Source organism: Cyanistes caeruleus, chromosome 2, assembly GCF_971803275.1.
Source record: "Cyanistes caeruleus chromosome 2, bCyaCae1.hap1.1, whole genome shotgun sequence".
Taxonomy (NCBI): Eukaryota; Metazoa; Chordata; class Aves; order Passeriformes; family Paridae; genus Cyanistes; species Cyanistes caeruleus.
Window position 1 is genome coordinate 7,710,167 of NC_141702.1, and position 17,104 is coordinate 7,727,270.

At 41.9% G+C, this 17,104-nt stretch overlaps 1 protein-coding gene across 11 annotated transcripts in view; it reads right to left on the reverse strand.

Moving 5' to 3' along the window:
* The window catches only part of KLHL29 (kelch like family member 29), a 389,077-nt gene that overhangs the window by 43,447 nt on the left and 328,526 nt on the right, over positions 1 to 17,104 (reverse strand). For all 11 annotated transcript variants that reach the window (XR_015282702.1, XM_086875691.1, XM_086875697.1 and 8 more), the window contains 2 exons: positions 12,863 to 13,062; positions 5,976 to 6,235 (listed from right to left, as the gene is read on the reverse strand). Coding sequence is in view for 10 of the 11 variants with exons in the window: in XM_086875691.1 (XP_086731817.1) it covers positions 5,976 to 6,235; positions 12,863 to 13,062 (460 nt within the window). In the remaining variant the exon portion in view is untranslated. The remainder of the gene's footprint in view (positions 1 to 5,975; positions 6,236 to 12,862; positions 13,063 to 17,104) is intronic.

Consider the following 17,104-nt stretch of genomic DNA (forward strand, 5'->3'; position numbering starts at 1 on the left):
TCCTGGAGGTTGGTCCTAAATGCTGGGGCCACATGCAGCCCAAGGCAAGGGAGCACTTGTGAGGAGCTGCTTGTGGGTCTTTATAAGGCTGTTTCTTCAGCAACAGCAAAGAAAGATCTTGTAAAAAACAGGAAAACGTGTAGGAAAAGCCACAGATGAAGAGACTGATTAGACTGAGAGACAAGGGAGTTCCTTGAAGCAATTAAAACTTCAGACAAATAATTCTGTAGATTTTCTGTCAAGGGTATCCCCTTAAAAAAACTTAGAAGTTTAATAGAGAGGGAATTTTAGGAACTGCTAATGTCACCTGCATCTTCTTTTTTATTTAATGCAGTTTCTTCCTCCAATATATAGCTAAGGGCACGTTCCTGCACTGATTCCATTCGTGCTGCTGCCTTTTCTTCTCCCTCTGTAAGCTCGTATGGGAGCTGAGTGTCTGCAAAAGCTTCATTCAAATTGGAGCTCTTTGAGCAGCCCATCCCTGGGAAATCACAGGGGTTACTGCTCATCCCTTGCGTTTTTCACTTTCAGAGAAATTGAAGCTTCTTGTACTTTCATTATGGCATCTTTCTGCATTTGTCTGCTCTTCCCACAAATGGATTTCAAAGCACCAGGGTAGTGTGGGCTTTTCAAAGAAGCCTAATTGAACTGTTACAGAGTGTTAGTGCCTAATTCACTTAGGCTCCCTTGGAAGCATCCTTTTTCACATTTATTCTAACACTTTTTCCTGAAACTTTATGCCCTTGAGTACATTGATTGATCAATTAATTTCTTATTATGATGAACTAAGTAATTGTACATGCTGGTATTGGGTATCAGCTTCTATCATTACCTCCTTGTCATTGCAGAGCAGAGTTGGAATTGTCATAGTTACCTGTCAGATTCTCCATTTTCCTGAAGCAAACTGCTCTTCTGCATGGAAGCTCTTTAAAATGTGCCTGAGAAATAAGGGATCTTCCATGTGCTCTCTCACAGTCACCAACCTTTTCTCCTCTGTAGAGTCTTGCCTTCAAACTGCCACTCTCTGTCACTGCCAAAATATAGCTCATGGGCATTTGTAGCTTTTTTGACATAAATCCTCTTCTCCTTCTTTCCATCACTTTTCCTCACCCTCACTGACAGATACAGGGCTTACAGGTGAGCTTTGTGTTTGCTTAGTGTTAGACTAATTTGCTTTGTGTTAGACTAATTTGCCAAGTCTCAAATTCATCCCAGTGGTCCTTACTCTTGTTATTCCCATGAATCCTTCCAGGCAACCCCCCCTCCTTGGAGCTTCAAACACTTGTAGACATTTATCCCTCTTTAGCTGTCATTAGGCCAAGTCATGCATATTCACATCTTTTAATCTTTTTTTTTCTCACATCAGTTCTTTCAGTCTTTTAATCATTTGTGTTGCTCTTCTCTAAATTACCTCAAATTTGTCTACGCATCTCTGGTTCTCAGACACCATGAAGATGCTGTTTAGATAAATCTGCCTCTGAGGACTCAAGTTCATAAAAAGCTTGTTAATGTCTTTATGGTGGAGACATTTTGTATTGCTGCTGGACAACCATGATTTTAAAGGTTTGGAAAAAGGGCACATGATTATATCCTAGCAGAGTGCAACAAAAGGTGACTGTCATTCAGCTGAGCCTCTTGTTCTTCATCCACCACTGCAGTATCTGCCTCTCTTCTAGCACTTTGGTGGGCAACTTGTTGAAATGTTTGCCCTCTCCTCATGTCTTGTCCCTCTTGAGGGTGAGAGAGAAGCTTCATGCAATGGGGACTCTTGCTTTCCCAGGCTTTCTGTCATTAATAAACATGGTAGTATGTTTTTTATTTCAGAGAAATACTTGGACTTGGAAGAGAAAGTGGGAATGTTTCCAGTGAGCTTTGGTATGTCTGGTTTGGACAGGCAGCAAATTGCTACACATCCAGCAACTTCCCATCTTTCCCATCCCATGTGGATGCTGGGCATGACTGCAGCTCTGAGCAGCTTTGGCAGTCGTCAGTACTGTGGACAGTGTGGCTCATTATCCACTGAATCCTCCCAACAGCCCTCATGGGAGGCATCACTTCCCTCCAGCTTATAGGGTAAGAAATGGGGGCAAAGAGGTGAAACAACCTGTCCAAGGCCATGCAGACAGCAGGGGGATGGGGTCAGGTGAAGACTGTGTGGGGCCTGGCAGAAATCTTTCCTCGTCCAGGCAGCTCAGACTGTGCTGGTCTCAGACAGCAAAGCCTCCATTATGCAATATTTTTTTTGCATGAATTCGCTGGAGTTGTAATAAGCTTATCAAGGGGATAACTATTAGGATACACCCTACAATCTTATCCATCAGTCAGGAAGAGAAATAAATAGGAAAAAGGAGTAGATTCAGCTTTCCCAGATGTGTCAGTCAGATGCAGGCTCTGCACTCTGTGACAGTAATCAGAAGGACTCCTGCAACCAGTGCTCTGTGTCCACAGGAAATTACCTACTAGTCCTGACCTCACCTCACAGGCTGCTTTTTCTGGCCAGACCAGTTTTAAACTGCACTACCAGCAGCACTAAACCAGCTTTATAAACGCTACCATATGAGCTGGGGCACTGTTCCAACACACTAGGGGAATACAATTATTTACCAAATCCTGGTTTAACATGTCACTCTCTGAACTGCCTCTTTGTCTTATGCAGATGACCAGCAATCCTTAAAGCACTGCTGTTCTCTCTTTGTAACAGGGCTCAGGTGCTGTCCTTTGTAATGCCACAGAGCACTTTTATGAGCACTGTTCATATGAGCACAATGTTCACAATTAAACATTAGCCAGAGCGCATCTTTTCCACTTGCCTTCCAAGAAAATCCTGCTTCCTTCCCTGTCACTGCCCTCCAGCCTGGTAGGAAAGAATTAACAAGTGCAGAAACAGTCAGACATCTGAAGAAAAGCTTTTAGAATGGCAGAGGAGAGCAGGTAGGCAGCAAACAACATCCTTCCAGGAGAACAGGAGGCTCCGTTGAAAATCTCCTTCCCAGAGGCTTTCAGCAGGGGATCGGGCAGGAGGGGAGGCAGTGATGGATAAGTTGTAAGAGCACGGCATGAGGCTGCAGTGGGGGAACACAAGTGGTGAGATTTACCGTCCCCAGGCACTGCAGAGTGACACAAAGCCATTACAGCACAAGGAGTTCTGGAGGGCTGCAGCTGACCTGGGGGCAGAGGGTGCTGGTTCAGAGAGAAGCTCCTCTGTGGGGATGTCTCTGCTGAGAGAGCCCCTGCCAGGATTGCCAGGGAAGATGGACATGCAGGTGAGATGAAGAGCACAACCCTCTCCCTGTTTGTGCCAGACCTCCACGTTTGTGAGAATCACCAATGCAGCACTTGCAAGAAGCTGCCAAAGAGGCATTTTAGTTACCTGCCATTGGAGCTATTGAAAATAAAAACGTGACAGTAGAGCCTGGTCTGTCAAGGTAAAGGGAGATGGGGAGACTATGAAGAAAGGGGCTCTGTAAATCCATGCCCTGAAGGATTTAACTGCCAGCACTACTTCTGAGAGGGAGAAATAAAACCAGACAGGGTCACCTGAGGAGTGCAGTAGAGCTGGAGTTATGTCTTGGGACTGCTGCAACTCATGGCATCCATCAACCCTCCCAAAGACACCCCAACAGTCCTGGTGTTCTCCACCCCAAAGATTCTAAAGGCAGTTCAAAGAATCTACCTCCAAACTGTGAATAAAATAAAAATATCCATGCATAGCTCCTGCAAGAAGGTTCACCCTGTGTTCAATATTGCCAAGGTTGCCCAGTTCTCCAAAGCTCTGAGCAGCCTGTGCATCTCACAGGCGCTTGGGCACTTCTTGGCATGGTGGGTCATGCTGCACACCATGGACAGACTTTTATTCATCATCATCTTCATTAGAAAAAAGATTCTTTTGGTCTATCTTCCTTCCTATCCACTATGGAAGCTATTTGTTCCCAAGCTCTGAAAATGCAGAAGTCATTATTGTAAAGACGGTACTTTTCATGGTAAGTGTGAACCCCTGCTTTTAAAAAATAAGTACCTATTTAACTAAGAGCTTTATAATAGATCATGCAGTGCACAGAGTACTAAGAAAAGTGAGAGCTACTATTTAAATAAACTAGTTTAGTGGTAGGATTGGGCAGGAAAATAGTTTCTTCTTGGTATCTTTAATAGTAATTTATTGAAAACCCTTATCTCTGGATAAACACAAATTAAAAATTAAAAGCTCCTGTAAAGTAATGCATGAAACCAAAGCACCACAGAGAAATTTGGAGAAGCAAATAAAACTGCCATCATAAAATACAAAAGCACTGCAGAACCAGGACAGAGGGGAAGGAAACTTGGGAATAGAAATACCCCAGAAAAACAACTCAACTGCAACACGAAAGGAAGAGAGGAGGGGGTGGCAGTGGTGGCAGCAAGAAAAACCACCACTTAAAAAAACAAATTCCCAACATTGCCTCAGCAGGATGCAGAAGGGAATATTTAAAACCACAGTTTTGAGAACATAACCCAGACTGTCTGGTGAGTGACACCTTCTGATGGCACCAGGCAAACAGGCTCCTGCTGCAGGGCTCCCAAACTCTGGCCCCTGGGAATAGTCCCTGAGGTCACCTCCAGTTTAGAGTGGCACAGAGCCATCAAACTTCAAGCACTCAGGGAAGCACTCAGTAAAACAGTGGTTTTTCAAGGCCAGCAAGAGCCAAAAAGACGTTGCATTTCAGTAAATCCATGATACTGTGTGAATGTTTTAGACAGTAATAATGGGCAATGCTGAATGGCACTGCTGGCACATGAAGGAGGTGGTCAGAGTGTGGGGCATGTTCCCAGCACAGGACTGTCCTGCTGAGCCACAGCTCCTGGGCACACAGGGCAGGAGGGAGGCCCTGGGGGCTGCAGGCTCTGGCAGGGACCAGGAGCTCAGCTGGTGAAACAGCACAGGCAGCAAGGCTTGGCCTGGCATGCAGTACCCCACTGTCCTTAATGCCCTTATCCAGCAGCCTGGGAAGAGCAGGAATTTCTATTTCTCCCACTTTAGGGGGGAGCTGTGGATGTGCAGCTGCTCTGGATCACATCCAATGACACATTTAACATCCAACTGCATGCTTAGGTGCTTGAATTCATATTTCAATCAAGAGGGTCATGATGTGAGATGGCATCAGCAACAAGGCCTCCCTGAGATACAGTGTGGTCCATGACCAACTGTCCACCTTCAAACAGCCAAAACTGTGACAGGAACAACTCTGGCCTCCAAAGAAGGGGAAAATAATATTCCCCTTATGCAGAGAACTGGCCTGCAAATGGAGAGGTTTGGGGTTCAGACCACAGAACTGAGTCAAGGCAAGTAGAAGGTTTTTGAGATCACCAGGGATGACTTCTGGTCCCATGGACAATCACCAGCCTCCAGTCACTGCTTCTAGCATTATCTTGAAACGGCGCCAGGCAAAATTACAGGCTCAGTTTCTTTAGACAAGAGCAGGCAGCATAACTCATATGGTTGAGGAAAGGCTAACTCTAATAAATATATAAAACCCAGGGATTATCTAAGCAGCCAATAAAGATATAGAATCTTTATTTTATGAACTGGAGTTATATTCATTCAGTATGTGGCATCAAAAGAAATACAGATTTTCTGAAGGATTTTTCATTTCCCGCTGTTACTGAAATGGATCCCCTTAAAGCAGCATCTCACAAAGCTGTAATTCTTCTCAATTTATCTCTGACTGAGCCTACAGTCAACAACTGGAAGCCCCATCTTTGTACCATGCGTATCACAAATGAGATTTTCATTCTAAATGATCAGATGCAAGGATCAGATTTTGAAATTACATACATTTTGTGCATAGCCTGCATTCCCTTTGTCTTTTTTTTTTTTTGTCTGAACTGCCCATCCCATCTCTCACACACCCATATGCTTAAAATTGCATGGAGATGGTTTCTATTCTAAAAGAGTCATTCATGGGAGTGGAGCACAGTGAGGCTGCTGAGATTATTTTTACCTGAGCTCTGATTGCAGCATCCTTCTTAATCCACTTTATCACTGTTTCATACACCAGCTCCTCTGCTTTGGTGTTCAGGCTGTCATTGGACATGTAGGAAATGAAGTCATCTTTTGAGATATTAAGGATCTCTTCTTGGTTCGCCACCTCTGGGAAAATTTGCAGGGCATAAGCTTTGGCCATGTTGTATAGTTCAGTGCACTGCATGGCTTCAGCCATGGCTAATATTCCTAAGCAGTTGCTAGCAGTCAGCTGTTTTTCTAAAAAGGGGGAAAAAATGAACAAAAAAGGCAATTGAGAATTATTAAAAGCAAGATTCACATTTGTTCAAAGATCATGAGAAAAATAAGTGTCATAGACAAACTTCCAACCCTAATTAATTTCAGGGAGTTAACTAGAAGCAGCAGCCTGGGTTAATTTGGAACTGAGGTTTAAAGTACAAAACTCAGAGTCTGCCTAACAAGTGAGTTGGAAATGGGGAGAGAAATGCACTTTCTGAGTTTGCTTTTTGTATAAGCCTTCAGGAAGCACGGGGGAAACCTACTGACATAACAGTATCTGGGGCCTCCCAAGGGATGGGAACCCAGCCAAGAGACTGCTGCTGTTCCTACCGCCTACAATGTTGCTTTAAGGAACAGCAAAGATGTAAACGCCAGTTCAGACACTTAAGAATAAATGCAAACAGCACTAAGGACATTTCTGAGAATGCTGCAGTCACTTTATGATAATTTTTGCCCTGTTCAGCTACTAAGCTACTTCAAATAAAAAAATAAAAAAAATCCTCCCCCCTCTTTTTTTTTTCAAAGGAACTTTGTTGCTGCTGAATGTGATGACATCCCTTATGCAAAACACAGATTATACTAACGCCTTCTGTTAAACGTTGTGTAGTGAGTTTCAAAGAAAATCATGCACAGAGGAGACAGCATTATCTCCTTCCCAGCAAACAGAAGCAGCAGCACAGTGTGTAGCTTTGTGTTAGAAGTGTGCTACACCATACATTTGACTGTACTTTTTTTCCTTTCCAGCTATTTTGAAGAAAAACCCACTAATTTTAGACATTTATAAGAGGAATTCTCAGATTCTTCGCAGCTTTTGTTAACCAAGCTACTACTAATAAAAAGAATATATTCTTCTAATATATAGGACTAAGTAAGAAAAAAAAGTAATAAGAGCGAGACTGCAATAGATCACAAAGGCATCAGTACCAGTGGCAGGCTCCTGTCAGAGAAGTCTGTCACATTTGGCAGTGTCATATCCTAGTGCACTATGACAGAGCACTGGACAGGAATGTGCAATAGCCCCATATCTCTTCAAACAAAACTCTCATCAGATTGCTTTTGCTGGAAATGCTCAGGGATTCTTCTCTACATCCAGCTTCTGCCTTCATCAGATTGAAAACCTGCACACTATCTGTATGCGGCTTTTTAATAAAATGGGATTATGAACCACCTTTTTCTCTCTTTTTTTAACCTGACATGAGATTAGGAGTTTTGTGGGTTTGTTTTGCTTTCTTCCCCTCCCAACTCTTTATTTTTTTTTACAGATCCAGCAGTCTCAAAACTAGGTTATCTCATTTTGCATCAGTTGATTGTACTGATTCCAAGGAATCCCTTTCCTCAAGCTGACTGCAGTACTGTTTGCTGTCAGTAGATTTTGTCACTCAAAGACTGCCCAGAGATGGGTTGTAAGCCGATAGTTATGAAGTGCAAAGCTACTGATTTTTTTTTCTTAAAAAACAAAAGCAAAGCACAAAACAAACCACAAAAAGCCCTACAAAACCAAAACCAAAACCAAAAAAAAACAAACAGAAAAATATATACACACACACACACAAAAAAAAACCTCAAACAAACAAAACAAACCATGAAAAACCCCAAAAGACCAAAAACCTCTTCCAGGTTCCTTGCTTCTGTCTGCTGGCACAGTTTCATGGTGTACATATGGCCTGAGGTAATCATCTAACAGAGCCCAAAATTCTTATAATTTCTTGGCAAAGTCTCAAGTCAAAGGCCAATCTGCCACTGTTCTACCTTCTCCTCACAGGGTTAATAATGAAGGGAATAATCAATTTTGACTCATTAAGCAGCACATGATGGTAAAGACTTTCAAGAGTCTTCCTCTTCAGAGGACGGGGCCTCTATCAGGAGAGAGCCCCATACCATTTCCATCTGAGCCTCTGGTGTGGGGCAGAAAAAACACTGCTCACAACTGATTTCTTCTGATCTGGACAGGCTTCTCTAGCTCTAACTGATGGTGACTGATGCAGCCTGGTACACTGGTCCAAGCAGGTCCATGCTGGCCCTTGGAGATTTACTCCCTCCTGTTCCCTGAGAAACCCCTTGGTGGCAGAATCCAGTGATGTCCTGGTCTGGTTCAGGAACTACTGTGAGGCCCTGAGGAGAGAGGTCCCAGGCAGATGTGGGATTAGGAGGCTGGTGACACATTTCTCTGCACTTCACTTCTATGTGATGAGCACCACAGCAAGGTGGGCACAGCAACATCTGTTTTTGATGAGGATTGGAATGTGAACTAGAGGGATTCACTGCTGGTGAGCAAGACAGACCTTGGGACAACAGCTGTAGGAGATATAGAAAATCTATATCCTATGAACATAAAGACACCACTTAATTCTCCCATTTTTCAGCTCTGACTCAAAATATAGAAACAAGACTGGTTGTCTCTCGACTTCAGCTGTCTGTGGTGCAACTCTGCATTAACATTAATATCCCTGCACACCCATAAACAAGCAATTACAAGTTGCAATCTGGTAGTATTCTGGATTAATCTGGCAATATTTTAGATGACAGCTCCAGAATGAGCAGAACCCTGCCTTACCAATGCCTGTTACTGTTCACTGACTATAAAGAGATTATAAAGAGACATTACTACTTAGACATAGACTTCTGCTATATAATATAGCTCATCCCAAATGACTGCAATCCAGGGGTACTTGTCAAGGCTTGCATGACAAAGACAAAGACAAAGCTAAGGACCAGTTCTGCTCTGTCTGCTCCTGAGCTGTGTTCCTTTGGACACTGGCATGTTTACAATAATTGCTGTTTTGCCACAGTGACACTGTGCTTGTAACAACACATTTTTGTGAAGTTTCACCTTGTGTACATTCAGAACACAAGTGCTGACTGCTAAACTATTCCCAATGCTCAAGGATAGTTTATAACAGACTCATGAGTGGACTTTGGAGATATCAGATGTAATCCAGTAGGTTCCCACTGGTTTGAGAGAGTTCTAGAGAGCATATTTGTTGCTCCATGTGTCATAGTAATGTAGATCAGCAGCTGGTATTTTCTACTGCATTAGATGTGACTTTGGAATGGGATCTTGTGCAGCATCATCAGAAGACAATCAGCCAGGCAGATTGCTCCAACTGCACTTCTGGGAGTGGGGAGACTTGGGATAACACCAGAGACAAATGGTATGCAGGAAGGATTACTCCTGAGATTGTGATAATAGTACAGTGGAAGCTCAGTGGTGGTAGTAAACCCCCGCTTGTGTGCATTAAGCACTGTATTTTCACTTAGATGCTTTCTAAATGATGATTTGGATATCACTAAAAATAGCACAAAACGTGTACTTCCTTGTGATACCCTGTGTACATTCTGATGGGAAACTTACTCCTCAGGTATTCCTACTAGTGTCAAAAAGAATGTGAAGATAGGAGATAGATGGAAGACTTTTAGATACTTTCATTGTCTAATGAATTGTCCAAAGACAATTTCTCTTATCTCCAGATATAGTCTAAGTTTATACATAGTTTATATGAAGTCTATATATTACAGTTTCTCCAGGGCTGGGCAGTGCAGCTCTCCAGCTGGATCAAAATTCTCCACTTTGGATGAAGAAAAAAATTTCCCATAATACTTTTTCTTGAATTCATAAGGGCCATAAAGGCCTTTTTTCAGGTGCTTGAGGAATGCAGGTATCATGACTAATCCATCATTCAGTTTTTCCCACTGCTCCCTCTAATACTCTTCCCAAACATTGATTTTGTGCTCTTTGCTCAGGAGACTAAGAAAATTCAGAGCTCCAGCTCTTTCCTATTCTGATCCATGAAACTACCAGGTTCCACCACCTTCTTTAGGCTTAAGGATGAATACTTTCATTTTATCAGCAGCAGGCTGAAGTACAAGCTCAGAATGTGATCCCTCCTATGATGGGTGTCCATGCACCATGAACCAAAACTGTGATACTTGTGAATCACCTGAAACTCAACTCGAGCTATGACTGTGATGATAGTGTAAAACAAATACAAAAATACAAATAAAAATTAAAATTGAAAAAAAATAGGCTAAAGTCTTCAGCCATATGTGTGGAGGAAACACTTATAATATCCTGACCATTTTGCAAACATTTGCCCAGTTATCATATGGTGCCTGGGTGAACCTGTCACCATTTCTGCATCAGTCAGCACAGAACTATTCTCATTTCTCATGGTCTAGACAAAAGCCGAGGAGACAGCATGTGGGAAAGAGAGAGAACATGCCTGAAAATTATCCCAGGGAAGCTGGTCAAGAAATCTCCCATTGAAATGAAACTATTTTCCTGGCATGTTTTTGCCACTTCTTTTCACCAGAAAGTGCAAAATAATTTGGGGTGCCTCTGCCCAAGGCTGCTGAGAAGCCCAGGATAGAGACACAAAAGCTGCTTGGACATCACCAAGCCAGGATCCTCCTGGATCTTCATGGCTGAAAAAGGATGACCTGAACTTCCTTTGAGATTGTGCTGTCCTATGCTGAACAGACTTAATAGTCTGGGGGTTTTACTACTTTGAATCTCCCTTCTCTCCCTATTGAGACATGGCCACTTATGGGAAAGATTCACTGTTTATACTGGTCAACCCTACAGGAACCCTGCAGGAAAAAAAACACCCTGATTTTTACCATATTTTTTGCTTTGTATAGAGCAGAGGTGGCTGAGGTGAAAAATAAAAACACAGCCACAGAGAAGACAAAATGCTTTTCCCTAAACTTTTCAGATGGCAAATGCTGTGCTGTCTCTGTAGCGCAATCGAGTCACAGCTATAAATAAAAATAAGCAATTACACTCCGTGAATTCTCCAAATGAGAATACAAAGTTCCAGTGACTCTCCATATATCACTGAACTTATAACCAACTCTACTATTTCACACCATAACATGGTTCACTGAATTAAAATATTAACTATCAGAAAAGAGAACTCTCACAGTGATTCAGTGAAATAAATGTATTTTGTTTTTGTGGCTGAATCTTCACTGGTATCAGACCTTAAACACATCTTGAATTTCTGGAAAGGCTGTAAGATCTAATCATGGTAAAAAGCTGGTGAAGGGAAGCTGGGAGCAAGCAATGCCAGAGCCAGAGCCTCATTCAAATTGCACAGTCTACATGGTGGGATTGCAAAGCATAAATTTCACATCACCACTACCCCTCCATTCAAGAACAGACTTTGAAATAAGGGGCATGTAAAAAGTTGGAAAGGAGAATACAATGGCAGAGATTCTTTACTGATGCCTGCATTGTACCAGCCCAGTCACACCACTCACCTTGCCAGCAGGCTGGCTTATCAGTGGAAATTAACACAGCACTAAACTAGACTCATTTGAGGTGTTTTTGTTGTTCTTGTTTTTTGAGTGCAACATTTTCTAAACTCTTATCTTCCAAGTTCTGCAACAGTAGATGTCAATTTTAAATGAGAACTGCCCCGGGAAAGCCTACAATTTATTTGGGCTTCAGAGAGAATGATGCCTCCCACACCAAGATGAGAGTTGAGGAAGCCCAAGCAGAAATCAGATGTCAAAAAAAATGTTATCTGGTACTTATACCTGGGAAGTACATCATATAACATCAAGATCAATTTTTTGGTATTAAGAAATTCGTGTTAATTTTTAAATTATTACTGTCTTATAAACTGATATTACAGCTATGACAGTGAAGCAGTGGCTTGTTGGTACCGGCAGGAATTTGAACCATGTTTCAGTTGAGCTCCAGTTGTGTCTCCTCTTCTGCCATGCCAGGTCTGTCTGTTTCCTGTTCAGGCCAGTAAAGCTTAGCTGGGCTGGAAATCTTGGACTGTTTTGAAACCCTCTCTGCAGGAAAGCAGAGGGAAAATGGAAGGAGCAGGATGACATGATGCTCCTGGAAGGAAGAATGGATTTCTCGTGGCCATAAGGGGATGGGCTGAGGCACTGTCAAAGAAGTTGCTCTGTAGACCCTCCCTGAGACAAATGCTCCCTGTGCACACAGGGCACACCAGGTACCAGGGGTGGGCACAGCAACCTTCCCTTCTCCTGAGCTTTGTGATGACATCAGGCCATAGCTCTGTATGCAGCAGCAAACCCCAGGAACATTCAATGTGGAACATTATAAAGAATCTGGACAGGTAAAGAAGGACTTTCACACAAATGCAAGAAAACTGCAGATATTGCAATGCAGTCCTTAATTTTTTTGGCAGATTTGCAGGAATTCTTCCTCGACTGAAGCCCCCCTCCAAACTCTTTTGGTGTTTGACCAAGCTGGCCTGGCGTAGAACCCAAAATATGCTGTCACAGTTATAAGCAACCTGTGTGTTACAGACTGGTATCTATGCAGAGATCATCCTCTGGGAAACAAAACATCATCAAGATTCCAAGTATCAAACAAGATTCAACAAAATAGGTTATATGAGATGTGAAAGCTGTTGCCACTCAAGCAACAAGCTACACTCCTCTAGACCATTTTCCACTGGCCATCATGCCAACATCGGAAATTCAAATCACAAACCAAATTAATGATGCTTTACTTTATTTTATTTCATCTGGGATTTCTTCATTATCTTTTAAGAATTGTTCAAAGACAGGTTTATAAACCTTAATACAAGATCTTAAAACCTCCCTAGATGCAATGATTCTTACCTAGAAATGAAACGCAGACTTTACAGAAAGTATGAAACTGGAACTTGCTGGCAGCTTCCAGTAGTGTTTTTGCATTGGCTGAATCTATGATCAAAGAACCTGTATAAACAAACTCCAGGAGTAACTCCAAGACATCCGCAGTGAGGTTGGACATGGCCAGTTCCAGCTTCTCCCCGCTTCTGCTGCTGTCTCGTGGTGACCTGGTAACAGCAGACAATTAAATTATGGACATTACACCATCCCCATTTTATTGGCATTTATTGATTAGTGAGGGCTAGGAAATCGCTTTGCACCTCATTATATTTCTCCATTATTTTTGTTTATGGAACTGAAGAATATGAATTTTAAAATAACTGAACTTAACTTTAACTGGATCTGAAAGAGAAGAATCTTAAAGCAAATCTTACAAAAAATCTTTATTGCTACTTTGCATTTTCATGCAAAAACAGTTGCAAAAGAAAAGGAAAGGAAAAGAAAGGAAAAAAAGAAAAAGAAAAATGAATGATCCAACATTAATGAAAATGAGGAACAGGATTAGCTTTCAAAGGGAAACAATACATTTTAACACCTTGGTTAACATCTCATCTTCTGTGCATAATACAACTGTTAAGGAAAGAAAACAATCTCCAATTTCAAGAGAAAAGGTCATCTACTTTTTCAAGAATCCAGCACTAGAATAATTTTAGATGCCATGTGCACTTAAAGATACATTTAAAGACCTTTTCATAAAAAATAGTAATAAAAATTACTCGTTTCTATTTAGCTTGAACTTCTCAGTATGTTATATTAAATTATAGATATGATCAATATGATATCTATGGTTTACAGATGGCCATATAAAATATAATATATGCTTATTCTAAAAAATCTATTGTTCCCTTTTAGGCACTAAAAAAAGGAAGCCCTTCATGGCAATTGCTTTGAAAACTGAATACAAGACAAGCTAGACAGACAAAATGGTTAGAGCAAAGAAGGGAGGGGGGAAAACAACAACCAGCTCTGCCACAGGAAGCCAGCAGCCATCCTCTAGGAGTTTCATGACTGTGGCCTATGGTTTTTCCTGCATGAAGTGCTGAACAATTTGGGGATCAAAGTATCTCCTGCATTTGAAGTGTGCATTAGTGCTTGTGAAATTATTGGACAAAAAGAAAGTCATACTGAATTAAAGTAAGGGCCCAGTTCTTAATGCATGGCTGATGTGTCTGCAACACTAAAGACAGGTTACACCTGAAAGACAAAAGTGATGATAAATTTGGTAACATCAAGGAGGGGAGGGGAAATCTGTTGGAGTAAGAAAATAAACTCTTTTAATGGTTAGGACCATCCAGCACCTTCTCAAAGAAACATGAGCTTTTTGTTTGTCACTGGACAGTCAACGTCTGCTCGCTCCAGTTCTGCTCGAGTACTTGCAAAAGCCATCGCACAAGTGACACAAAACCGGCACACGATGCAGCGCGACAGATACAGACTGGCCACAGCATCACTACTCACAGGCAACGCCAGCTTGAAGCGTGAGCAAAAGCTACCGCGAGCACTACCAACCTCTTGGGTTCGCACAGCTGCCTAGAAAGGCAATGGTCAGACCTCTACTACCATCACGGAGGAAAAATAAACAACATACGAGGTTCAGATTTTTCCCGCATGACGCCCCAGCCACCCATCCCAACAACACCTACAGTCATTTGGGGAAATGCTTAAAATTTGCAGTGGATACTTTTCCACTGGTCCTTCACTGACCAGCCCTGGTCAAGTCAAGGGCACAGCTTTAATTCATACGAATCTCTACAGGATCAAAGCTTTAAAGAGGTTTCATTTTCAATGGAGGAGCAGCTAGCAATCCCTAATTTCAAAGTCTTCTCTAAGGCAGTGAACAATGGTTACTCCCATTCACAGGAGGAAACTGAGGCACAAGGAGACAAAATCACTTGCCTATGATCACAGAAAGTAAGGAGCAAACCAAAGAATTAAATGCTATTTTTAAAATTCTAAGTACTGAACTGTCCCTTTACATGGCCACACAGGTGGGTTAGACCCTATTCCACAAGCAGATAAGAGCACATACTGACCATGACACCTGTTGTACCCCTACAAGCACAGAGGTATTCCCTATGCTTCCCTAAATCCTTATGCTTTATCACACCACAGTATTCTTTCTGAACTCTTGTATATGGATTCAATTCTGCATCTGAGGCAGAAATCCTCTGGTGGCAAAACAGAAGAGTTGCCATTTCCTAGATCCTCAAAAGGATGTCACAAAATGTTGGGATTTTTCCTTTCTCATACTCACACCCCAATAATATGCCCCATATCTGATTTATCTCCAGTTGTACATACATCTGGTACTGCACTCTGGGCTGTCAAAATATCTCTGGGTAGCAATGTAATTCCTGCTGAACTGCTCCTAGAAGCGGTTTGTACCCGACAGTGAGCTCATTTTCACATGGGCTGGTTAATAAATACACCACCTAAAATTTCAGGGAGGTTTGGAGGTACCCATCAATGACACAGTTGGGCTCTTTGCACTGTGGGAAGCCCTACCATAAGCGATTATTTATTTAATGCCACTAATTGAAGTGTGCTGGCGATGGCTGCAGGAAGGACCATGCACGATCCGCTGGGAATAGAACAATCGCACCCAGTGCGGAGACCAGGAGGCACAAAGGAAAGGATGATGTGACACCAGTGTCAGTGCAGACACATACCCATGCTAGCAACAACTGCAAGCTGCTATTTTTCACAATAATTAAGTAATAATCTCTTTTTCTTTGTAATACACTGAGCAATAAACTGCTGCTGCAATTGATTAAATGCCAAAGAAAAGCTAAGGTGTTTAATCAATCACTAGAGCCACTTACGGCAAGTATAATACAAAGCTAGAGAGATTATTGATATTACACAATGAGCCAGAAATGGGAAAGAAATTATCCTTATTCCTGCCTCTGCAATGCCTTGAATGTGTAGTGCTGTTTTCCTTGTGCTTTCTAAGCAGTGAGCCCTTTGGCTCCATGTTTGGCTGGATCAAATACTGAGTACAGGCTGGATTCAGCCTGCATAAGGAAATCACAGCTACCTCGGCTTCCATGCCAGGGATCTGACTTGATATAGGCTGGAGAATGGGCAGGGAATTGACTGAAGCAGGTCCTAATGGATGAAAGATAGGTGTCTGAAGGATGAGAAGATTATAATGTTGGGAAACCGACTGATGTGCCTGAAAAGGGAAATTCCATAGACTTTTTTATGAAATTATTTCAGTGAATCAGGTTGTAGCATCCCCCTCAAAGCCTGACTAAAGGTTTCTGTGTTCCTTGTTTTGACACATATTAGAATATCATATGCCCTGTGCAGTTATAATTCATCTATTTGGGACAAAGTCTTCTCTTGGCTCCTGTAGAGGAACTGCAATGAAGTGGCTAAAGCTGTACTACAAGAATAGAATTTAGTCCTGTAAATGCAAATGCAGTGGATTTGGGAAAATCTGTAGCAACATATAGAGCTGTTCCCCAAATAGCTCATCCTGTGTCACAACAGGAGGAGTTTTGTTGGTGACATCAGTAAATGCAAACATTTAGAGAAGTCTGTTACCAGAAAAGCCCTGATTTCCTGCCTCAAGAGCTGGGAAAAATCATAGTTCTTTGTGGTACATACACTCCTGTTCCCCAAATCCCAGCACAAGCATGAGGTGTTTTGGGGATTGAGAGCCTGCCTCCTTCATGTTTCAGTCTCACTTGAAGCCAGTCAACGCACCCTTATCGTCCACGGACATCATTAAATGTGGCACATTCTGCTATTTGCCCGGCGAACTCTAAAGTTTAAACAGAATGATGTCATTTTATTGGCCTTGTAATCATTGCTCATATTATAAAGGTCACACGTTTCACATTGTGGCAGAAAATCAATAGCTCTCCCAACAGCCTCTGGGGGAAAAAGTTTTGCTTCTGAAGAATAATATATAATAAACAATTTTAGTCCTTACTTTATCATGGCTATAATCTTGGAGAAAAGCTACAGTAAAAATCTGGCAAAGGCTGATATATAAACTCATTAAAATTGGGAAGTGATTTAGAACAGGACTTTTAAAAAGATTTATCTTGAGCTAAACAGCAAAGAGATTTGTTTAGGTCTACATTTAAACAAGCTCCAAGAGCTCTTTAACAGCTTAATTTTATGGTAGCTGTTGGGGAATTCTTTCAGATTTACAAATCATGTATTTCTCTAGCAAGGTGATAGACCTGAGCAATGTGC